Source organism: Panthera onca, chromosome A3, assembly GCF_046562875.1.
Source record: "Panthera onca isolate mPanOnc1 chromosome A3, mPanOnc1 haplotype 2, whole genome shotgun sequence".
NCBI classification, from domain to species: domain Eukaryota; kingdom Metazoa; phylum Chordata; class Mammalia; order Carnivora; family Felidae; genus Panthera; species Panthera onca.
In genome coordinates this window covers 140,055,225-140,080,492 of record NC_138341.1, presented here as the reverse complement: position 1 = coordinate 140,080,492, position 25,268 = coordinate 140,055,225, and the positions used below count along the sequence as shown (strand labels likewise).

The 25,268-nt window shown below is 45.7% G+C and overlaps 1 protein-coding gene across 3 annotated transcripts; it reads right to left on the bottom strand.

The window, feature by feature from the left end:
* Positions 1 to 1,901: 1,901 nt before the first annotated feature.
* Positions 1,902 to 24,079, bottom strand: PCMTD2 (protein-L-isoaspartate (D-aspartate) O-methyltransferase domain containing 2). Of its 3 annotated transcripts, none has more exons than XM_078443830.2 (7): positions 23,932 to 24,079; positions 19,431 to 19,519; positions 18,927 to 19,257; positions 15,124 to 15,226; positions 13,939 to 14,110; positions 7,938 to 8,061; positions 1,902 to 4,749 (listed from the first exon to the last, which is right to left on the bottom strand). In XM_078443830.2, the coding sequence occupies exons 3-7, from the start codon at positions 19,231 to 19,233 to the stop codon at positions 4,370 to 4,372; spliced, it is 1,086 nt and encodes a 361-aa protein (XP_078299956.1). In that variant the 5' UTR covers positions 19,234 to 19,257; positions 19,431 to 19,519; positions 23,932 to 24,079; the 3' UTR covers positions 1,902 to 4,369. The 3 variants fall into 3 exon arrangements, 2 of the variants coding, with proteins under 2 accessions (XP_078299956.1, XP_078299955.1); XR_013554457.2 differs by lacking the exon at positions 19,431 to 19,519 and adding an exon at positions 6,698 to 6,787 and having other exon boundaries at positions 4,640 to 4,749; XM_078443829.2 differs by lacking the exon at positions 19,431 to 19,519.
* Positions 24,080 to 25,268: the final 1,189 nt, after the last annotated feature.

The following is a 25,268-nucleotide window of genomic DNA, read 5'->3' as shown; positions in this document are numbered from 1 at the left end:
CAGTGGGCTCTATAACATTCTTCCCCATGATACATAAAAACTATCAACATAGGGGCCCCTGGGTGGCTCAGTCGGTTAAGCCTCCGACTTTGGCTCAGGTCACGATCTCACAGCTTGTGGGTTCAAGCCCTGCGTCAGGCTCTGTGCTGACAGCTCAGAGCCTGGAGCCTGCTTTAGATCCTGTGGCTCCCTCTCTCTCTGCCTCTCCCCGGCTCACGCTCTATCCCTGTCTCTTTCAAAAATAAATAAACGTTAAAAAAATTTTTTTTAACTGGGGCACCTCGGTGGCTCAGTTCGTTGAGCGTCCGACTTCGGCTCAGGTCATTACCTAGCGGTTTGTGAGTTCGAGTCCCCCATCAGCCTCTGTGCTGACAGCTCAGAGCCTAGAGCCTGCTTCATATTCTGTGTTTCCCACTCTCTCTGTCCCTCCCCTGCTCACACTCTGTCAATCTCTCAAAAATAAATAAACATTAAACATTTTTTTCTTAAAGTTCATTGGAGACGCCAACAGAAACCATCTCCTAGCCTTGTCCTCACTGCCCCAAATTGTCCCGAAGCTGCAGGAGCATCCTGGAGCCCATCATCCCCATCAAGATGTGGGTCTGACTCTGAGGCCAGGATACGTTACGATCTCCTTCAGGTCAGAGAGCCAGGTTAGGGTGCCCCCTGCTGTCCGCTGGGCTGTGGCACAGGGAACACCCGACTCACAGTTTAGCCCCTCGTGGCACATTCAGTTAATCTCTGAAATTCAGTGCCACGATTTGGAAATTCCAACTAAGATAGAGCCCATCATTCTGGTACCTTGACTGGGAAAAGAGGTTGTTGTTTTTTTTTTTTAAGTAAAGGTCAATTATAAAAAAAAAAATTCCATCTATCTCCTACATCAGTGCTATGATCTGAATGTTTGTTTCCCCCCAAATTCATCTGTTGGAATCCTAATGCCTGATGTGATGATGTTAGAACAGGATGCCCTTGGGAGGTGATTAGGTGATGAGGGTGGGGTCCTCACGAATGGGATTACTCCCCCTATAAGAGACCCTAACCCATCCCCTACATGTCAAAAGAGGAGAAGTATGCCAGTACAAACAGGGCCCTTACCTGACCATGCTGGTACCCTCATCTCAGACTTCCAGCCTCAACGACTGTAAGGCATCGATTTCTACTGGTTATAAGCCACACCAAAAATACCAAAATACGGTTCCGTTTTAGCAGTCCAGATGGACTACAACGGTCAGCAGCCAGTCTGATCCTGAATACTAACCCCTAACCTTGTCCCTGAACGCTGGGCCCTTACTTCTGATCTCTGGCCCCCACCCTGACCCTACATCCTGACACTCTAGCGCATGGCCCTGGCACCCCAACCCCAAACCTTAACTCTAAACCCGAAATTCTCACCATCACCCTAACCCTCACCCCTTGCTGCCATGGAAGATATGTGACCATTAACCCAATTATCTGTTAACATTTTCACAAAATAGGAAAACTGTGCCAAGAAACTAACCACAAACATGCTTCAGACACATACTTTCTCATGGAGTCGTAGCTGTCACTTTTCTGTTTTCGCCATCCAAACTAGGTGTGCTTTTTTTTATTTTATTTTTGAGAGAGAGAGAGAGAGAGAGAGAGAGAGAGAGAGAGAGAGAGTGCGAGCTGGAGAGGGGCAGAGACAGAGGGAGACAGAATGCAAAGCAGGCTCCAGGCTCTGAGCCGTCAGCATAAAGCCCGATGCGGGGCTCGAACTGACAGACCGTGAGATCATGAACTGAGCCGAAGTCGGACACCCAACCGACTGAGGCACGCAGGCGCCCCTAAGTGTGCTTCATTTAAAATCACGTCTTCCCCAAGTGTACTACCATGGTACAGAATGAAGCCATAACACAACAGTGAAAGAAAACACATGATTCTAATAAAGAAAAGGTTTATTTTTAAAGATTTTTGGAAAACATGTAGTCAAGAATTTCAATCCCACACAGGAAACACAAGCCATGCCAAGAAGGCTGAAGTGCCTGAACGAGGTTTATTGATAGCCTTTGTATTTACCCAATGTGTATCTACTCATGAAAATCTTGGTTTCAAACTTCTGGCATTAATTCCCTGAAAGGTCCAGACTGGCAAAAGCATTCTTACATACACAGTTGATTTTTACACCGCATCCTTGATATTTATAAATTTGACATTTGCTGTGTACGTGTCTGTGGCTTTACTACTTTCAAGACACAAATCACACACAGAAATACATACTCCTCAGAACATAAAAGTCCACAGCTGTCTAGAACGTGGTTTACAATACAGAGGTTACAGGCCACACAGACTATACATAATCCATCTGTCGGGGAACAGACAGCAGTGCATCATCCTGGACCCTGGGGAGGGGCACTTCGGCCCGGGAAAACCCATTTACAATTCTTCTCTACGTGTATAAGATAAACACCAAACTATTTCACATATATTACATCTATATATATATTTTTAACCAAATTCTGGTTTAAGTATCGCAAACAGACAACATGTAAATACGAACACAAATGTTAGCAAAGGTCTAACCTATGTAGGGAAAAACATGTCTTATGCACGGTGAAGAGGCTTTACAGTCTAGCGTGAAGGCAAATGTGATTTAAAAAATAAATAAAACCCATGTACAATTATAGGAAAAGAACTTAGTCAAGCCACCCAGTGTGACAGATTTCACAAATATGCATTTGACCTTATGCTCCGAATGTCCGTGGATCGCAGAGATCAGTACACTCCGGTCAGCGTGATGTCGGCACAGATGTGCGCACCACTAAGTGATGTCAAGTCCTCAAGTAAACGTAAACTGGGCGCTTCTGAGACAGCGATGCCCAGCCTTCCGTTAGAAGCCAGGTTGAGAACAACTGTGAAGTCACTGTCTTTATAAAAAATTACATTTCCAGATCTAGGGCAACAGACATATTTTCCCAGCTCTGCGTGCACACAGTATCCTGTAGAAAATGATTAAATTACTTAAAAAAGAAGAGAAGTTTAAGAATAAATAAATAAATAAATAAGCAGAACTCAGTTCAGCTGGTGAAACCACAAAGACACACTCAAGCTCAGCAACACCGGATAAAATCAGTCATAAAATCTGGATGATTGATCCCACAGCAGCACTCTGAGTTTGGGTCTATTGTTAACATTTGATACCACTGTTTTCTTCTTTGGGCACAAAAAGCAAGTTTGAAAAGAACCAATGTTTTGGAACTTGGTAAACACAGAAACCTGTCAACACAAAGGGCCTAGAGAAGGTAGAACCCACAAGCCCCTGGGGTTAGACTGTTATTCTAATGCAATGGAGCTACTAAGGTACATACATTTGTTATTAAGAAAAATTAGAAAACGAACACATCTTCTTCTCCAGAATTATAAAAGATAAAATCTGTTAATCATTAATGTGATTACAGAAAAGTAGCCAACTGAAGGAAAAAAGAAAAAACAGCACAGGTTGTTGTGACGTTGTCTGCAATGTATTTCCTGCAGCCTTAATGCTTCCCACCTGTTTTGAGGACCGAGCACATCCGTGCCCTAGACACCCATGAACATACTCAAGGTTGCGTCAACGGTCATCCCCACCGTTGGAGTGAAAGTAAGGCAGCTCACTGCGCACAACGCTCGTTTCATTCTCGAGTATTTTCTTTAAGGGATTATCTGACACTGGTTCTTCTAAAGGTAAGAAAAGGCGTCAGGAAGATATTCCTTGAATCATTTTGGAATCCCAGAAAGACATCTGGCAGTTTGATACTTTTATTCCTCCTCCCCCATCACAAAGTTCTCTCTTTTAAAACTACAATGGACAACCCACATCCAATCTAATTACATTTATTTAAAATAAGGGAGCGCTTTTCAATAACGTTCCCCCCATCCAGAGAACTAAAAGGGTTAGGGGAGCTCAGCGCCAGTAATTACGAGGCTGACACCATAAAGTGCTAACGTGGACACAGGTGCGTCACACCCAGAAAAGATTTACACACTTGCAAACTTGCACTTTCACTTTTTCTAAGCAACACAGGTTCCTTTCAACTTCAGTCTTCGTAGGTTACCTTGAGTGGGAGATGGTCACCAAAGCGGTCTCTGCAGGCAGACGTCGGAGTTTCATCAGAACAAAAAGCAAACACCCTTCTCAAGAGATGCTCTCCCTTCTGAGAAAACCTTCTCCTATGCGCTTTATGTTTATCAGATTATGTTTACCGAAATGATACCACTGAATGGAGATTCTACAGGAAAACCAAGAACGAACTAAAGACAGGAAGGTCGAGAGGAGAGCACTTTCCTTCCCCACAGCACGGGCCCGGGCGACCCCTCGGGGACAGCAGGCACAGCATCAGCTCTGCCTCGGTGCCCTGTTCCCACAGACTTACTTCTCCCTGTAATAGAGCAAGTAGTATTTCAGGGGGTCTGGCAGAGGGAGGCTCAGGACCTTCTCCCGTAGGAAGTTCACCGGTGGGGCTGGCTTGGCTTCGGGCGGGGGGGCTCTGTCCTCCTCCCGCGACTCCTCTTCCAAGTCCTCGCAGCTGTTGTCGTCAGAGGGGCTGGAAATCCGACTGGCAAAAACCTCTTTGTCCAAAAAGACGATCGTTTCCATTCGACGGCGGCGCACTCTCCTTCGTTTCACCCCCGGAGTGTTCTTTAGTCCGTTTCCGCTGCTGCTCACCGTTTCCTGACGAATGACCTTTTTAATGGTGCCCCGGATGGCGATGCGAGCCAGGTCCTGGAGGCTCCGCACGGCCAGCGGCGCTGCGGAGCAAAGGAGGAGACGTGTCAACCTTGTCTGAGAGTGACCGGGACAGCACAGAGCCCTAACCCTGGGAAGTCTTCACGTCACTGTCATTCACTGGCGTATTCACAGAACAGGCACGAGAGAGCGTTCCTGGCAAAGTCAATTAGTTAGTGCTCTAGTGTGCATGCATGTGGTCCTTCTCAAAAGATATTTTCAAATACATCGACCCTGAACTTACAGAAGCAAGATCGAGATTGTTTGGCTATTCAGTCAGAAGCAAGGGAAAACCCTGGGCTACGGTGTTTTGCTTCCTGGACAGCCAGGTTCATTATTCTATTTACGTATTCATTCGTGGGTTCTAGCTCATCCAGTGGAAACACAGAGGATGTAGGGCTCCAGAATTCTTTTGTCTATCTTAATATTTTCACAGTACTTTACAAATTGAGTATTAGTTCCTCTTTTTTGATTTAAGCAGAGAACAGCAAATCCAAACGTTTTTAGTAAGTACAAAAACTCCAAAGCATACTGAGGAAAAACAGAATCTGGTGATTAACGCAGGCTCAATTTAATGCTCAATTTAACGCAGGCAGTACGCACATGGCAACAGGAGAGCTTTTTTCTCAAAGGGAGAGGAATGAGGGGCTGTGTGTTTAAGTACATTATACTGAAAGGCAGCGTCACTTTTTTCCCTCCAGTACCTAGCTTCTGCCAAAAGAGATGGCCCCCTACAATCTAGGGGGGCTCTTAGATTGTCTGTAACATCTATCACCCAAATCAGAGAGGCCTGCACACAATTCCGTGCGAGGCTCACTGTTCCACAGGAGCCCTGGAAAGTGCTCTTGCTGGAGGCTCTCAGCACCTTCTCCCCTTTGTCCACACCAGGCTTCCTCTCCTGCTCAACTGTCCCCTCTCTCGTCCGGGACAGGCTCCAGCACTTGCCCCACTCCGCAACACCGAAATCACGACCTTCCGTTCAGCGCGTCCTGCCTTTCCTTCCCTTCCCTTCCCTCTTCACGGGCTGTTGCCACTCAGTCTGCTGAACGGACTCCTTCACAGGTCACCAGACCTCCAGGACTCACATTCTGGCTTCCCTGGCTCCCCCCCACCCCCCCCGAGGCGCCCACTTGCAGGGCACTAACTAGGCCCAAGCCTCTCCTGTGAGCTCCCTCCTCCACCCAGGCCAGTGGTGTTCCCTGATTCCCACCACTTCCCCCTCTCCGTGTGCCTATCGATCTCTGTTTCGGCATCCATTCTGTGGCTTCGAGTAACAAAGACTGGGCAACGGCTCCTAGGGCTCTGCTCCAGTCCTGACTGGGGTCCCAAGCCTCCCACAGACCCCCATCTACAACAGATGCCGGACACCTCAGGCTCCACATCCTTCCTCAGAAAGGCCCTGTGTGCCTGCCCCTGAGTACCTTCCACTCTAGAGGCCACGGTCTCCATCGACACAACTTTACGAGTCCAGAAAACTCCAGCCCAGCAAGAGGCAGTTACAAACAACTGGGTTGTTCGCTTCAGGAACCCTAAGCATCACGTGATTACCCGTCATCCAGCATTTGCTCTGAAGCGCTAGCCTCAAAGCTGGCATCTCAGGGTGCCCTCCATGTTGCCACAACTTTTTTTGAATTTTTTTACTGTTTACTTATTTTGTGAGAGAGAGACAGACAGAATATGAGCAGGGGAGGGGCAGAGAGAGACACAGAATCGGAAGCAGGCTGCAGGCTCCAGGCTCCGAGCTGTCAGCACAGAGCCCGACTCGGGGCTCGAACTCACGGACCGTGAGATCATGACTTGCGCCAAAGTCGAACACTTAACCGACTGAGCCACCCAGACGCCCCCGTGTCACCACAACTCTTACCCAGATCGGATCAAGCCCTCACACCAAGAGACTTGTCTTCAACACCCCGCCCCTGCCCCCCCCCACCCCCACCCCGGGTCCCATAGATACTCCAACTATGCCCTCACCTCTGGTGCTACTCAGGTAGCATTCTGGAAGGGAGTGCTCCGGCCAACTGTGAGCAATGTTAGCTTATCCTGGTGGGATTTTCAGAGAGCCTGCATGTGACAAAATCACCCTGCAGCCGGCCACAAGGGTAATCAAGAAGGCAGATGCCCCACATCTCTTAGTTCTACTATCTGGTGGCTCGCCACAGCCCACATGATAAACTCAGGTCTAACCTACGTACTGGGCTGGCGTCTCCTATACACCCTCACTCAGACCACACCGGGGAGTGGGCATGTGGGAAGTCCACATCGGCCTCTGCTCATGCTTTTTCTCCCTTTCTTCTCTCTTCAGAGAATTCATTTTCACCCAGAAAGACCAAGCACAAAGAAAGGTCCCATCCTCTGTCAAACCCTCCCTGGCCCCTCTCAGGCACTGTCTATATTCTACTGTTGTTTGTTACATTTCAAGGACCACATCTATGGCATGTGACCTCCACTTAGCAGAGACAAAGGCGGAGCATTACTGTTCGATAAACGATTCCTCACAAATAAAAAATAAAAAAATCCTGCAAGGAATTTGCCAACACATGTATTACCTTTGGGTGGTAAGATCATGGTTACTATTTTTCCTTTTTGTACATTTTCCGAATTTTCTAAATGATCGGAATGCAGAAACCATGCTGAATAGTTTTATTTTAAATAAGTCATTTGCAATTCTCACTGCTATGTAAATTTGTTTAAACTAGAAAACAGTATTTGGATGAACGCCAGCCCCGATGTTTGCTCCTTCTGGGTCTACATCCTGAAGGAGTTGCAGGCACAGGCCTAGTCAAGTCAATGCTCCTCAGCAAGCCTCCCACCACACACCAGCCAGCCGGCTGAGACGTGTGCCCATGAGGTGGGCCCAAGGAGGACAAGGTCCCATGACTCAGCAAGAGCCCTCTGGCTCGACGGTACTGGGAACACACTCTCTCTGGAAGAGCTTTCCACGTAGCAGAATTAACTCCCTTTTGTGGGAGTCTTCTGCTTCCAATGGCATGACCAGAAATAACTCCTGTGGATTTAAAAGAAGGCCAAAATAACCTAAAACAGGCTAAAAACAGATCATGATTTTTACAATACGTAAAAAACCATTTGTAAAACTGTAAGGCTTCAGAATCCTCTTTAATATTAAAAGCCTCCTTAAAATTTCTCTTTCTCTTCAAATTCTAACGAGATTTTTTAAGAGATCTGAAAGGTAAGTGAAGATCTTTGTACTTACGTAACTGGACAAGTCTTGATTTTCCTGTCTCTGAATGACAGGGCTGGATCAGAGGAGCAAAAGAAACAGCCAGAATCTTTTTGGTTTCCCAAGCAGAAGGACCAGTTCGTGTTATCTTAGTCAACTATCCCAAAGAGAAAATGAGAATATTCAAAAAATTTGGCTACTGTTAGTTTATATTTAATCATTCCTACACGTAAACTAAAAAAACACAGATACGCTAACAATGAAAAGAACCTGACATCAGGGGCCCCTAATGTGATGTGGCAGGAAGTACACAGTACTTATTAAAATCTTTGCAAATATGTTTCGCCTGAATATGTTCAAAGCTTCTAGACCGAATTTCTGTTAACAAGAAATACATACGTTAGAGAAAAGAAGTCAAAGGATAACAAGAAGAGACAATCAGATGAGATGACTTCCCAGGGCTGTCTGCGAGAGTCCCTGTTGGGGGCAAAAGTAGGGCAGAGGGGGGGTGGGGAACATCCTAAAGTCAAAGTCATTACAGACACTCATGACCACCTATAATGCTTCAGTTTAGACTGGATACCAGGCTGTTGTTGCCAGAACAGAAACAATAAAAAGACTTTCTTGCAACATGACCACACACAAAACAAAAGCTACTGTTACAGTTTTGCCAGGACTTCCTTGAAGGGACCATGCCACCTTGGGTATGTTGGAGCTTCTCCTCACTACGGTGTTTATGTGAATTTCTATGTGACATCACCACCAAAACACACAGATTTGCAGTGAATCGCAGTCTTAGAAGCACAGGAAGAGCCTAATTAGACCACGTGGCCCTCCTGTGTGTTCTGTGTAACCAGTTTCTAACGACCCAAACAGGTGACAGTACTATTTTTGCCCAGCTTTGGCATGCTGAGATTATATATATGCTCTCTTGTCTAAAAATATCTAAGCCAGCAAAGCTTCTGAAAACTAAGATTCTATGTCATGAATCTGGGAACTGAAAGCATTAAGTGGCCATGTACTGGGTAAACAGGTCGCTCACATTCCTGTACCCCAGCATAAACTTCTTCTTCAAAAACTTTTTTTCAAGGAGAAATTCCAGTTATGCTAAACACCAAACATTTAAATATAATCCGTCAATAATGTGTGAACCCTTCAGGAAAACTGTAAATCCATATTCTACATTCCAGACGAGGAGACAGATACTGAAAATATGTCCATAATCCTCAAATTATTCAACATGTAACACAATTCCAATAAAAGGTCTGAAGTATTTCTGTGATGCAACAAAGATTTCTTTTTTTTTTTTTTTTTTTTTCAACGTTTTTTATTTATTTTTGGGACAGAGAGAGACAGAGCATGAACGGGGGAGGGGCAGAGAGAGGGAGACACAGAATCTGAAACAGGCTCCAGGCTCCGAGCCATCAGCCCAGAGCCTGACGCGGGGCTCGAACTCACGGACCGCGAGATCGTGACCTGGCTGAAGTCGGACGCTTAACCGACTGCGCCACCCAGGCGCCCCAAAGATTTCTAAAATAAGTAAAGATGTACTTAAAACAATATTCTGAGAAAGAAGAGCAAAAATGGGGACATCCAGCCCTGCCACATACAACAATCTACTAGCAATGACAGCAACAGCAGGTGGGACTGTTAGCAAGGGGACGGATGGCTCCTCTCCTCTGCTGCTGACAGCGAAGCTGCTGGAAAGGCAGCTGGCCAAAGTCAAAACACAGAGTCTCCAATCAAGCACCCGGAAGAGGTCATGGGCATAGACAAAGACTAAGAACATCCACAAACATGGATATGCACAGCCTCGTCGCAGCGGCACTGCCTGGAAACAGCAAGAAGCTAGAAAGAACCGAACTGGCCATCAAAAAATCACATTCTCATACGCCACCAAGAAACATTTTGAAATGAACAAAATAAGGACAAAAAAGAATTTCTACTTATATTGAGCACCAAATACCTAAAATGAACAATAAATGATGTATAAAACTTACAAACTATCAACTCCCATTTCATATGTCTGGATAGGGATGGAAAAAAAGTGTGCATATCTTCACGTATGAAAAATTGTGTTTGCTTATATAGTTTTTGCATAAACACATAAACTAAAAACAAACAAAATGGTTACCTACAGGTGAAGTAGAGGGAACACAGAGGGGAAAAAATTCTGTGAGTATTCATTACTTAAACTTTGGAATCTTATAAATGTTTTACCAAGTTACAAAACCTAAAACGGCAATCCCTAAAAACTGAAAACAAATGAGCTGTGAGTCAGGCTGATGGTATAACCTCACAGGAAAGCATTATTTCCAGTGACTTTAAAACATGTTAATTTCTACATCCCTAGTGTAATATAAGGGCCAAAGAAGCTCCCCACCCCCCAAGCCCCCGCCCACATCTTGACCCAGTTTCAGAAATCAAATTCTTGGTGCCGATGCTGTGGATAAACAAGGAGCCGCGTAGTCGAGGACTGGGACTTTCAAGCATGGCAGACCGAAGAAGTCAGAAAAACCCTCTCACCCTGACTTCAAGATGGAAGTACCAATATAAATCCATGGTGTATTTTATGTCCAAAAAAACCAAACCAACAAAAAACATAAGATTGTGTGTGTGTGTGTGTGTGTGAACTTCCTAGCTCCAGAGTTCCACCGAAAAACTCGCCCAGCATCAAAGATTCCCACAAAGGCCCCACCTGTGTTCTCTAAACACCAATTCCCACTGAACTTAAAATTAACAGAGATCCTCAGAAATGGCTAGCTCCAGCTTTGTTGTAAGAAATATACATATGTGTACAAAGTGGGTGTGGAACATCTTTTCTTACCAGAAAGTAACAAAACTATCACAGACTACTGAAATTGTATCCAAGCCCAGGAGCCAAGCTGGAGAGGTCCCCACGGGCCAAGACAGGACATGTTAAGCTTCATTGAGAATGGTGGCACGATTAAGATATTAAGTATGTTTATATCCATTAATTCACACCGACACTAAAAACCAAATAAAATCTCACCAGTCACCACCTTCAGCAGATGCTGGAGAACCAGATTATTGAGGAAACTAGTAAACAAAAGCCAAGAATCAGAATGTATCAGCCTCTCCCTCCACAGTGTGCCTAGGGTAACCAAATAAATGATGAGGGTGTTTCTCCTTAAGTATTCCAGGTACTATGAAGTTGCAGGATACAAAATCAATGTACAGAAATTCGCCGCATTTCTAAAAACTAATAACAATGAAGCAGAAAGAGAAATTAAGAAAATGATCCCATTTATAATTGCACCAAAAGTAATGAAATATCTAGGAATAAACTTAACCAAGGTAGTGAAAGGCTTGTACTCTGAAAGCTATAAAACACTGATGAAAGTAACTGAAGGTGACACAAAGACACAAAATGGATTAAGGAGTTAAACACGAGACCTGAAACCATAAAAATCCTAGAAGAGAGCACAGATGGTAACGTCTCTGACGTGGGCCACAGCAACTTCTTTCTAGATACATGTCCTGAGACAAGGGAAACAAAAGCAAAAATAAACTGTTGGCACTACATGGAAACAAAAAGCTTCTGCACACGGAAGGAAACAACCAACAAAACTAAAAGACAACCTACTGAATGGGAGAAGATAGTATTTGCAAATGACATTACTCAACCATGAAGAAGAATGAGATCTGGCCAAGTCAGAGAAAGACAAATACCATGATTTCGCTCATATCTGGAATTTAAGAAACGAAACAAATGAACAAGGAAGGGGGTGGGGAGGATATAAAACAGGCTGTTCGAGAACAAACTCATGGTCTCCAGAGGGGAAGTGGGTGGGGGACGGAGGAAACCGGTGAAAGGGATGAAGAGTACACTTATCTCAGGGAGCACTGGGTGACGTATGGAACCACTGAATCACTGTATCATACACCTGAAACTAATGTAACACTGTTACGTTAACTATATTAGAATGAAAATTAAAAAGAAAAAAGTGGGGCGCCTGGGTGGCTCAGTCGGTCGAGTGTCCGACTTCGGCTTGGGTCATGATCTCACAGCTCGTGAGTTTGAGTCCCGCATTGGGCTCTGTGCGGATGGCTCGGAGCCTGGAGCCTGTTCGGATTCTGCGTCTCCCTCTCTCTGCCCCTCCCCCGTTCACGCTCTATCTCAAAAATAAACAAACATTAAAAAATAATAAAAAAAAAAAAAGAAAGAAAAAAGTATTCGAGGTACTAAATGATGAGAAATGATGGAAGCAGAAATTACCATCCTGTATCCCTTAATGAAATAGTGGATCAGGACCACATTTGCACTGCTGGCATCGGGTATGATGTGAGTGTATATGGACATACACTGTAATACCTGGTAAGTATTCTCGCACCCTCCCTCCCCACCAAAAGTTGAGTCAAACTGCAAACTAAGCAAGTCTTTGGATCCAATTAGCAATTTACAGCGAACACAGAGAAGAGAAGAAATATGTAAGATACCACCACAGAGATATGTAATCTCCAAATCCAGGCTGTAGGAAACTCTATAAGACAAATGCAAGGATAAAGTTAAAAAAAAAAAAAAAAAAAAAAAAAAAAAAAAAAGTTATAGATAAGAAACACTTTAGACATATATCAACCAGAGGTGCCTGGCTGGCTCAGCCGGTGAAGCATGCGACTCTTGATCTCAGGGTTGTGAGTTCAAGCCCCATGTCGGGTGCAGAGATTACTTAAAACTAAAATCTTTAAAAAGGAGAGAGCAAGATATCAACCAAATGCAAGACACAAATCAAATGTTTCTCACAAATTCCATCAGCATTGTAAGTTGATTTTTGCCTCCAGAAAAGTTACTGATACCACAGGTCTGGGAACTCTGCTGTTTGAACTGCTCTGCTGGAGAACACAACGCTCTGCACGTGGCCCAAAGCTGATAAACGGATCTGGAGCACATTCAAATATATCTTACAAACGCACAGTATGAAAACATAATTGTCTTGTTGAATTATGATGCTGCACACGTGAAACTAATACATCAATTACATCTCAATAAAAAAAGGAGGGCAAGAGGGAATTTGGGGGAGCAACAGAAAATGTTCTATATGTTGTTTGCATTGTATGCTACCTCTGTCGTCACTTGTCAAAATTCAATGGATTATACAGTTAAAATTGTTCAGTTTTATTCTATGTGAATTGAACCTTAATAAAACTGACAAAATTAAAAAAAAAGATATAATCAAATTAAACCCTATTCAAATAAACTATTCAAATAAATTCTGAGATAATCAGGAAAATCTGAACACCAGCTGACCATCCGAAAACACTAAGAATTACTTGATCGTAATTTCAGGAATTACTGAACCCTACACTAACAGCACTTGGGGTGGGATTGTAAGCAGTTTTTCTTAATTATCATATCTTCTGGATTTTCTACAATGAATGATTACTTTTTAAACAAAATAAATGCTAACATTTTAAAATTGCAGAAAATCACACAAAAATGCACGATCTCCCATTTTTATCATTTCCATTTTTCCTACTTCTTTGTGATGGAGACATTCTTCCTTAGGACCAACTCAAGTTTGATTAATCTTGCTCATTTCTTACAATCTGTTTGCCTCAGTGCAGCACAATATCCACAGTACACAGAAACATGACCAAATAGCAGACTTAGACAAGGTTCATACTAAGGAAGAGACTCCTGTAGAATGCTCACTGTCACAGAACCAAACAATCAGACTAACAATCAGAATTACGGAAGTAATTTTTATGTGTGAGCCTAACAACAGAATAAGCATACTAGAATAACTGTGGAGGAGGGAAGGGAGGTGGGAGAGAGGAAGGAAAACAGGAGGAGGCAGAGGGATGTGAGCACAGGGCTTACAGTGCAGGCTCCAGGGTGCCTTCCTGGGTCTGCCCTGGCCCCAGCTAGGCTGCTTTTATGCCCTGTCCCTGCCTGGGTCCTCATCTGTGAAATGGATGGAATTGTTGAGGGATACAAGGAAAAATGTATGTAAACTTCCCGGAACAGAACTTGGCCCATAGTTAAACACGTCAGTTATGAAAGGGATCTGACCTTCTCCTCCAGTGGCATGACAAGGATGCCCCCTACTTTGAGAAGACTCTTCATGTATTCTTCATGCTCTTTCTGCACACCAGCCCCACAGTACACACGATCGTACTGAGAACAATCTGGAGAAATCTCCAGGCAATTGCCAATAACAAAGGAAGGTTCACAGAAGTCAAATCTAGAAGCAAAAAATGTTTTCTGTAACTGAACTGATCACATTACAAGTCTACAGAGTAAATCTATGTTAACCACGGATTAGTTTTTCATTGAACAACCCTATAGTGAGGTAATGCAATTCACAGAGCCAGAAGCTAGAAGACAGACCTCCAAAAAGAATTATACTCTTAATTAACAGAATCCAAGAAATTCCAAACAAAATATTATGGAAGTGAATGCCATAAGCACGATCCAAGCTTAAATCATCCAACCTCCATTCATCACAGTCTTTGTTCCGTTTTTATAGACTACCTTATTTAGGATCTACTAAAAACGAGTAAAATGAAAGAAAAATACATTTGGTGTTTCTAAAAATGGTAAACTCTAAAATAAGAACTTTAATGCCTTATTTAAAAATGGCAAGAGGTAATTATATATACTACTTACAGACAAATGCAACAATTCTGTTCTAGAAACTATTAGATGAAAACGTTATCTGTGTCAGAAACACAAAAATTGAGCAAAATGAATATTCTATTTCCTTTCTCTTATTATGTTGGTGAAAAATCAGTCTTGCCCTGGTATCATAGTTTAAAAAAAAAAAAAAAACCTAAAGCCCTCAAAACCACAAAATATTTACAAAACAACTAGAACAGGGGGTGCCTGAGTGGCTCAGTCAGTTAAGAGCCGGACTTCGGCTCAGGTCATGATCTCACGGTTTGAGTCAAACCCCACGTCGGGCTCTGTGCTGACAGCTCAGAGCCTGGAGCCTGCTCCAGATTCTGTGTCTCCCTCTCTCTCTGCCCCTCCCCTGCTCACACTCTGTCTCTCAAAACTGAATAAACGTTAAAAGAAAAAAAATTTTTTTAAACAAAAAATAATTAGAACAGCTATACATATACCCCTGATTCACCTGCCAAAGTTGAATCACGTTTGCTGGTATCCGAACACTAATAAACTCGTTTCTGTCAACGAATCAAAAGTTTAAATTGTAATTCACACACCAACCCAAGGCTAGTTAGTATCTGATCTTACTTGTCAAAGCTGTCACTGGTTCGAATGAAGAAGTCCAGCTTCTGCTTTGCATATTCTATTACATCTGAATGGAGTTCAACCCCGTGGTTCACACCAAAAGGACCTAAAAGGTTTCAGAATAAGAAAACTTTTAGAACTAGGGCAAAAATTCTTACTCTTTATTTTTATTTTTTCAATTGCAATGCACCAGATTCAGCACGTATAATTACATGAAGAAATTTGCAAGGTTTTGAGGTCTTGCCACATTATTGGACCTAAATCAAAAAGCTAATCTTTAAATATGCAGGGTAGACTATGCTCGCCACGTTGTAAATACTCGTTTCTTTGACATTACTAACTCCACACCTTTCCAAAGCCTGGGCCTCCCTGCTCTCAATCATTTGAAGATGTAAAAAAAACAAAAACAAAAACAAAAAAAACAACAAGATCTGCAACCAGGAATTCAAGATCTCACTAATGAATTGAAGAAGAAAAATGTATTTCCAAATGAAACTGGACACAGGCCTATTTGCCGTAAGAGGTCGCCCTACTCAGACATGAAAATTTTAATAATCCTCACAAATAGGTTTTGATCATCATTAAAATAAAACTATAACCAAGTCACAATGAAACATTTTTTTTATACCAAAGGAAAATTGTCAGTAATTGGAAATAAAGCTGTAAGAAAAGGTGGACGCCCACTTAACGATAAAGTTTTTGCCTCCGTATTGAACTGCCTCCAGATGAAATCCACGGACACAGACAGCTAGGGGAGTCTCTGTTGTGGGAATCCATTTATAGGAAGGTCAGCAACGGGCAACACTCATCTGGGATCACGGAGGGCCAAAGAGTGCTCTCCTTTCTGGAGGGGGAGGGGCAGCATGACAGCCACCGGGTGCCGATTCTATTCGGAACTTTGTGCTTGCAGGAACGTGAATACTTACGTACAGGTTCACCAAGCCCCACACCTCACACCCGTTTGTGTACCAGAGGTAAGTCACACTGCCATTATTAAAAGCCTCCGTGTGAAAACCAACGGGGCACGTAATACCTTATTCACTAGGCAGATATACTGAAGTCACAGTGCAGCACCGAACACCACAATCCAACAGAAATCCGGGAAAATCAGCAACCATCCGCACACCCGTACCGTTACATTTTGCCACCTGGGCTTCCCTGGTCCCCTGACGGCACTACAGCCATCCCAAGCCAAGGCTTCCCTCTCCTCCACCTGGACAACTTACCTGCGACTCTCTTCTCTCAACACCTGTCATACACACAGCTGCGGCCAAAACATTCTCTCATTAAAACACACCTTACTTGAGAAGTCGCATTTTCACTCTTTACAACATCAAATCCAAATTATCTAACTTCAAGACCCTCTGCCCAGTCGCTGACTTCCACCCCCACTGCTCTCAGGCTGGCAGCATTGTACCGGAATCCAAGAAAACCTTTCTCTACCTTCCCAGTCGTCCTAGTTTCATCCGCCCCTCTGTCAACACCTATTAAGTAGTTCATTCTAGTAACACATAGGGGACATAGTTCCCAAGAAGCTTAACACCAAACACAGTGTTAATCCATAGCTCCTGACCCACCCCAATAACAAGACGATTAAGAGGGGAGGGGGGGACACAGAGCAACAGTCAGGACGAGACATCAAGGGCGTGGCACTACACCCAGACCACAAGGCCCCTGATGAGGGCACTGCACTCCCTAATCACACTGCACTTTCGGGTCAGTGGGACAGGAATGCGGCAGAAAGGGCAGAAAGGGCAAAAAGTTCAGGGCCAGGTGGAAGGGCAGCTGAGGCCAAAAACGTCAGATGAAAGACTCCAGACCTCACACCTGCAAATACTGGGTGGCCAGCATGGCCTTCAGCTCTCGAGCGATGTGCTTGAAGCAACCCTAAAGGCCGGATGAGCTGGAGAGAGGCCCAGGACACGTGCTGTCGGGACAGAGGTATCGGTCCAGTGCACGCAGCCTCCTCCCTGCAGATCCAAGATGTCTGTGCAGCAAAGGAAACTCTCCAGTCACCTCCCTCAGATACATCCAAGCAGTACACAGTGTCCTCTACAGCCCCCCAAAACTCCCCCCCCCCTTCAGGTCTCTCTCTCCCCACTGCGACATCTAGTTACATTCCCAGCAAACGGGGGACTCGGAGAACACAAGCCATTTCTTTATGACTTCTAGGGAACGTCCAGTGCAACAGGTCACCTCAGGCTTACCATATGCCCTCTTTTCCTGAGGCTCTTAGTTATTTTCAATAGCGTTTCTAACCTAGTCAACATGATACCCCATCCCCCTCTCCGCCAAATATCGTATCATCCTTAGCTCCCCCATTTTCTGCTCCACTGAAGGGAACTGCCCTTCATAATACCAGAATGACACATAACCCGGGGTCCTGTGCAAAGCAGTTTAAATCCAAGACAAAGTGCGTGCAAAAATCATTCAGCTTTAAAGAACAAAACAAGGGGCGCCTAGGTGGCTCGGTCAGTTAAGGGTCAGACTTGCTCAGGTCACGATCTCAAAGTTCACGACTTCATGCTGTCAGCGCAGAGCGCTTCACCACCGCCCGCCCCACTCACATGCTTTCTCAAAAATAAACAAACATTAAAAAAGGAAAAAACAAAAACAAAAACAAAAAACCACATTTAAAAATTTGAAGATACCAATCTATAGCCTGAAGTCAAATGATCAGTCTCAAAACATCACCAAATTCCCAAGCCTATAAACTTACAAAGATACCAAAAATCTTGGGGTGCCGGGGTGGCTCAGTTGGTTACGCATCTGAGTCCGGCTCAGGTCATGATCTCACAGTTTGTGAGTTCAAGCCCCACGTCAGGCTCCATGATGACAGCAGAGTCTGCTTCGGATCCTCGGTTCCCCCCACTCCGCTCTCAAAAATAAATAAACATTTAAAACAAAAAACAAAAAACAAAAATTTCATTCCATACCCGTGAATACCAACTGTTACTGCTAAGATTGTCTGTAACAACCGCAAAGAAACAATGTTGTGGCCTGCACGGCGATGGCTCTCGCCTGAAATCTCCAACTAAGAATCTCACACCAATTTGACCAAGAGGTGTGTGCGCACAGGCACGTTCCTGATATTCCTTAGCGGGTCTCGTCACGACGCCTGGCACCTGGGGCCTGTGGTCCAGATGCCACCCTCCAGCCCCAGCCCCTCTTCACAGCAATCTTTTAAAGCGAGGTTAGCTCCCGCTACTCATTCCACCTCACTCAGAGTGAAAAAACCGACACCTGAGCCCTCAACTGTCAGCCAGCCCTGTTGTTTCAACAACAAAAATGCCAATTCCCATGTGCAGTCTCACAACTTGTTTGGAGAAAGAGGCAAAATGTCTTCAAATAAGATAACTTGTCCTTCCCATCCCTGGAATTTATTTACAAAGAAAAACCTACAGGTATCAACTCTTTTAGCATTAAAACAAAGCAAAGCAAGACTGCTTGGAACAATTTTAACTTCCAGGGAACTTTAAACTTAATTAGTCTCAGTTTACAGACAGAGAGACAAGGCAGGCTTGTGACTGTGTGACTGTGTCAATCAGGAAATCACTGTAAGGTCCCACTGGAATTCTCTAGGTCCTGTGCTGTCCAGAAGGAGGGTGCGCTGAACGGACTGCGGAGCTTCAGGTGGGAGGGGATGGGAACAGGAGGGGTCCCCGCAGAAAACTCAAAGGCCTCCCTCCACCAGCCCGGCCAATGGCTGTGCGTCAACAATCCCGGGGAGCGGGGGGGGGGGGGGGGGGAAGTGCTCAGAAGGCCAAGTGCCGGGAGACAAGGCCCCACACTCTCTCCAGGTTTACCTAGAATGAGCCCCACCATGGAGCTGAGGTAGCCAGTGCCGCTGCCCAGGTTCAAGAAGGAGAGGCCTGGCTGCAGGTCCAGAGCTTCCATGACTTCTGAGTAGATGCACGGGGCTGAGAGGTGGATGTTTCCATGCTTCCACGCCAGGTCTTTATACGCATTTTCTTTAAATTCTTCCAGATAATAGTCTGCGCGGTCGACAGCTCGGAAAGCCTGCTCCACCAGCTCAGTCCGGATGTACTGTGCTTCTTTCAAATTGTCTATCAGTTCATCGTTGTCCTCACCAGCACTCACAGCACCTCCCATCGTCAAGACCACACTCAGGCAATACTGCAACGGAAAAAGTTTCCAAAGAGCTGTTTACGGAACAGGTAAAAGCCCAACAGAGTTTCTAATAACATGCCAATTTCGCATTCTAAAATAATACACGTGGAATGTATTTTGTCGGTACCCACCCACCACCCCACCCCAAGGATGCCAAATTCAGAAGGTTAAAAACAAACCAAAAGTTATGTATGAAATTCCATTGTATCCATCCAGAAGTAAGTTTGTAGTTCATAATATCCAATGAATCCAAATGACCCTGAGGTACCTAAAACATATTTGACCACTGAAAAACATCATTTAAGTATGAATTCGATACTTCAGTACAAATTGTCAATCTACAAAGTCAGCTATTTAGGACTGAAATTATCCTGAATATAGATCTGCCCTAACAGGGACACAAGACAAAGTCACTGAATATAAACACAAAAGAACACAGATATGTCTAAAAAAAAAAAATCATGCTAATATCAGCTTCTCTTTGAATATTTCAAGTGTTGTAGATCACTTTTGGTAAATCATTCTTTAAAAGCAAAAAAGAATGAAATTAAGGTGAACAACAAATACTACAGTTACTCATTCTTATTTGAAATTAAAATTTAACTGGTGTCCTATTTTTATCTGACAACTCTACACCCCCACATACACAGAAACATCAAGGCAAGCGATCCATTCAGTCTGTTCTTTCGGATATCTGGATGTACAAATTTCAGGCAAAAACACCACTAACAAAACTCTCTCACCCGACTGGATGAATGGTGACATTTTATCGTAACAAGTACAAAATCTGTTTCCAGGCTACAGCTGCCACTAGAAGTCCCACACCCCCTCTGGCAGTGGATGCTCGGCAACCTCTCCACCTCGGACCAACAGAAGGTCCGCTGCTTACTTTCCTCCCAGCTGCCTTCGAGAAGACAAAAGCGTGACCCCCTCTGAGCCAACCGCTAACATACCATGTTCCTCCATCTAATTCAGGGATAACATTCTCCCAGCTGAGGAGGTCTTACTTTTCCTAAACCACAAAAAATATCTTCTCCAATTTTATACTTACTCCACGTAACTATTTTGAAAAGAATGACTTTACGTCACATAAAATGGTAACGTTTTACAAAACATCTGACATAAAACTGTTGGGAAAAACAGAAACCACCAGACTTCGCAAAGACACATTCTCCACATCATTCTCCGCATCAGGACAACTTCCTGATACTATATCATAATTTATGATCACAAGGTTTATCCTCACCTCCCCCCCCCCCCCCAGTCGTCTGCATTTCTAACAGCAGAACGACAACCATCAGCAGTAGAGACTCCATGCACACGCACACTGCTGGCGACCGCGCCGGGAGAGGTTTTCCAGGAATAAAAACAAGTGACCACACAACGAATCGTCCGCTTCTCACAACACATACACAAAATATGTAAAACATGGGGCTTAGCACAAACGCTCTTCCATTTATGGTTGGGATCATTCATCTTCATCAAGATTTTAGAGCTGAAGGTCATACTTTCCAAAGCACTGGGGTGGTCCAATTACTAGACTTTCACCCCATTTCAACTCGTTTCAGAGCCACTGTTAGGGTTAGGGTCCACAGCCAGCAAAGTTAGCTGCAGGGAGAGTGCTAATGAGGTCATGCTTAATCTTGGATAAGCCACTTAGTGCTGAGGCGACAGTCTACACCTCTAGTCTGGGGCAGTCATCTGAAAATTTAGGTCACTGCTTAAAAGTGGAGTTGCATTTGCTGCTTAAAGGTCTATTTAGGAAAAGGCCTGGAAACCACATATACTCCACGGTGACTCTAACCCTGCAGACAATGTTCTATCATTCTACCTCAGTATCATCATTCTATCTCCAGAAAGCAAAAACTATATATTGGGTATATTTTATTTTCCACTAAGTAATCTATCATTTATTTTCAACTTCTCCTCACTTTGAAAGTATGCAAAAGCTAGCCTTTTACTAAAAAGAGCTACAACTTTTTACAGGTACCACCTGCCAGCCACTGGAGCTCCTTTTGGTTTCACAACATGATGAGGCAAATTGAGCAGCTACTTTGCTCATGATCACACACCAGTGTGTGAGAAGAAGGCCAGAATTCAAACTCAGGACTGTCTAGCCAAAGGCCTACGTTTGTCACCCCACACCAAAAGTGGCTTTTAAAAATTCTCAAGGGAGAAACATTCTTTAACACAAAACACATTGGTAATCTTTGCCCCAGATGACAGACTAAAAACTATGGGGTAACCCTACCTGTTGTCACCGGTAGGATGCATGGGACCATCTATATAGGGTTAGATATTGCTAACCTGCCTCCCTCACACTGGATACAATCACTGCTTATTACTGACCACCCACGTGACTTGCAATTCTCAACGTAATTCACTACTCTGGGGTAAATGGCCAACAGGACAACCTTACTCTCCTAGTGCTCCTTCCAAAATCAACTGCCTGTGGACAGCGAGGAAGATGGTTCAAGCAGCAGCAGGCATGGGAAGGTCTCGTGACTGACAACCAAGGAGGCTATAGCTGGGTCAACACAGCTGCACAGCTGTGATGGGGGCTCAGGATTCCAGTCTACACTGGGTCTGTCAGACTACACATGGAGAGTCGTGTTCCAACCTGAATATCCCTTCTTAAGGGAAATATGGACACGGTAATGTCATACGCAAAATGAGCGAAGGAAAAGGACCCTGCAGTGTAAGCCGTGAGAGGTTTTTCTTGTCTGTAATGCCAGTGCCTAAGTTTAGATTGGTGAGGAATAAACATTTTGCCTCCTGCCACTCAATGAGGTAGAACCAGGACACCTCCTCCCAGAGTATCCTCTATTTGAGATCAGCTCTTAGTTGATTTTGATGAGACCTTTTGGGCCACTTATCTTTTCTCTTCCCAGGCTTTAAGTTTGGTTGTAAACTCCCCAATAAAGATCAAGCCTCAGAAACCCCTAGGCCCTCACCCTCGACTCCAATAAAAGCAGAACCCAGGCCTGTGCTCCCTCAATCTCTCTCTTCACAGCCTCCCACTTCACTGTGCGGCCCCAGGTATGCTACAAAATTTCCAGGCTCTGTAAGTAATAAACCTTTGTTTTTTTCAAAGTTTCCTGATGGTTATTACTGAAAGGTGTCTTACAATCATAATAACCACAAGGGCCAGTCCAACCGCGTTGGTTATTAATAGGCTGAGACCAGCAGAAAACAGACCTAAAACCACACCTCCTGTTGGCGGAATAATCAAAGAAACACAGATTTCTCATCTTGAAAACTAAATCTCTCGAAAGGAATACATACAGAGGGATTTTCTTCAAATACTTGAAAGGCTGCCACATATACAATATTCACGGACCGATAACAACTGGGGCAGAACACATCAGATGGAGATCATTTCTACTGAACACACAGAAAAGCTTTCTAACAACTAGATTCCAAGTACTGCACTGTTCTCAGAACCTGGAGAGCCTCTCACCCCCAGAGACATCCCAGGCTAGGTACAGCTGAGGGGGGTCCAAGAGGTCAAGGCACTGACCCCATCACCTCAGAGGTCCCCTCTCATTCCACCTGTAAGGCTCTACTTCACCCAAGCAGAGCCACAAGTTGGGAGTTGTTTATAGGAAACTGACTTCACTAATTCTTGAAGGACAGTCTACTCAACACCCAAAACAGAGTTGTTTACTTCAGCCACCCCTCTGCCAAAAAAGAAAGAAGAAAACCATTACAGGTTTGTGACGAACAAAGGGGAAAGACAGAGATGTAGATAGCTTTTTTGAGGACAACACTCGAGCAAACATCCACCTGAGAGGCACATCCCATGGAAGAAAACAAAACTCGGGCACCCCAAGCAAGTTCTCCCTCCCCAGCTACAGACCTTCTTCAGATGCCTTGAAGTCCCAGGGCTCTGTGCCAATTCTAGCATCCCCAAGGCTTGGAAAGGCCAACCAACCATGTCACAGACTATCACCTCCTTTTTTTTCTTTTTAAAGATTTAATTTTAAGTAATCTCTACACCCATGCTCAACTGACTGAGCCAGCCAGACGCCCCTAGACGATCACCTTCTGAAAAGCTCCAAGGTAGAATCTGTTTTAAACCCTGATAAACCTTGACTTGCCTTAGAACTACAAGCGCTTGCTGCTTAGTAAACTAGGGACAGATTAGATGGCACGTCTGTAGAGTCAAGCAAATCCAAGCGCGCCAGCAACGGGCACTGGGAGACCTCCGGGAAGCCCTGGAACGCTGGAGGGCGAACCGCAAGGCTCACCCCGAGACAACCCCCCCCCCCCACCCGCCCACCCGCCCGGGCAGCGGAGCAGGGGAATGAAGGGACCTGGGCTCCTCGGAGGGGAGGTGCCGGGTCGGGTTGGGGGATGGAGGAAGAGATGTGGGAGGGGGAACCCCGGGGAGGGGAACGCTGGTTGGGGGGAGGAGGAGACACCCCGCGGAGGGGCGGGGGGGGGAGTCGCCGGAGGAGCGGGGAGAGGGGAGACAGGAAGGGAAGACGGCCGGGGAGGCGGGGAGAGGATAGGAGGACGCCGGAGCGGAGAGGGACGCCACCCGGAGGAGGGGTCCAGGCGCTCGGGGCCGGGAGCCAGGAGGGGAGACAGAGAGGAGGGAGGGGCCGGGGGGAGACGCCGCCGCCCGCCGCAGGCCGCAGGCCGGGCCAAGGGCGGCGGCGGTGGCGGCGGCTCTACCTCCGGGCTCGGCCGGCCCGCGAGATCAGGCCGCCTGGGCCGCGACCAGCAGCTCCTCGGGCGCCCCTCGCCCGTCCGCGGCCCGGCTGCGCTGCCCCGACCTCTGCCGCCGTAAACATCAGCCGCCCCACCGCGCCTGTGCGCGCAACGGCCCGACTGCGCGTGCGCCCCCGCCTGGCGCTTAAAGGGGCGACGGCGAGGCTGGTGGGCCCAGGCACGGTCTCCGCCGGAAGACTTTCCGACCGACAGCAGACTGACCTCGAGGCGCGTGCGAGGCAGGAGAGAGACGCAGGGCCTGAAGATATTGGGGAGGGGTCGGTCAAAGGACAGCTGCAGGTGAGGACAAAGGACAGTGCAGGTCCGCGCTCCACCATGCAGGGACCCAGCAAGGAAGGGCTAACCGGTGAAGAAGAAATGAAAACGCTGTGTGATGCGCAGTAACTCGAGGCGGTGACTACTCTTGCTTGGGCGACACGGAAGGGACATTGGAGCAAAGGTCTGCAGGACAAGAAGGATCCAGCTGTGCCAACAGAGGGGCCGATGGCTGCAGATCGGGGAAAGCAGACGTGGACAGGAGCCACCTGCCGTGCCCACACCTGAGAGGAGGCCACAGCGGGCCCCCGGCCCACCCACCCCTACTCCTCTTGAGTAGGCTGCCAACTCCCACACCTGCACCTGGGCAAACCCTTCACCTCTTTTCTGGGCCTCCGCAGAGAAACGCAGAGTTGGAACAGACCCCATGTAAGTTCTGTCCCACAAAGTGAACCGTGAACCCGTACATTCTCATGTTGTGGAGCTGGTTTACATAGCAATCTCCATAACAGACAACTGAAGACATCCAAATGACACCAAGACCCAGCACAGTAGATTCTCAAGAAATGAAAGTTACTGTCATAAGGTTTTCATTCCTAGAGGATGATGGAGTTTGGGCAAGGGGGCAGACTGGTCAAATTTCTTTGGGTCCTTCGAGGCAAAGAGAACTGTTTTTGAGTAATATGAATAGGAGTGATATCAAAGGGAACATTATGCCAATACGAACTTCCCACTGCACTGGAGGAAGGAGGAGGAAGCTGCCCCTAGGAAAGCATGCTGGGCGGGCCATGTGCTGGATGACAGGAGAGTGTGGTTGCAGACCCTGCAGACCTGGAGGAGTCAGGGTGTGTGTGCACCCACATGTGCGTCCCACACAGAAAGCGCAGAGTGGGGGTGCGTCTCCTCTGTTTGTCTCAAGGTGGGTCAAGGTTGTCCTCGTGAACCTAAGCTTTGGGGCCCGTGGGACACCACGTAGGCGGCCAAGCCGCTGAGGGTTGAAGGTGGACGTGATCTCGGAGCAGGGA

What these genes read in the sequence shown, in the direction of transcription:
- PCMTD2 (XM_078443830.2), bottom strand. Translation starts at nt 19,233, where the DNA reads ATGGGAGGTGCTGTGAGTGCTGGTGAGGACAACGATGAACTGATAGAC. An exon ending in TCATGCCACTGGAGGAGAAG is followed by an intron (nt 8,062 to 13,938) that starts GTCAGATCCCTT and finishes TCTTTGGGATAG; the next exon opens with TTGACTAAGATAACACGAAC. An exon ending in ATCAAGACTTGTCCAGTTAC is followed by an intron (nt 4,750 to 7,937) that starts GTAAGTACAAAG and finishes TTTGCTCCGCAG; the next exon opens with CGCCGCTGGCCGTGCGGAGC.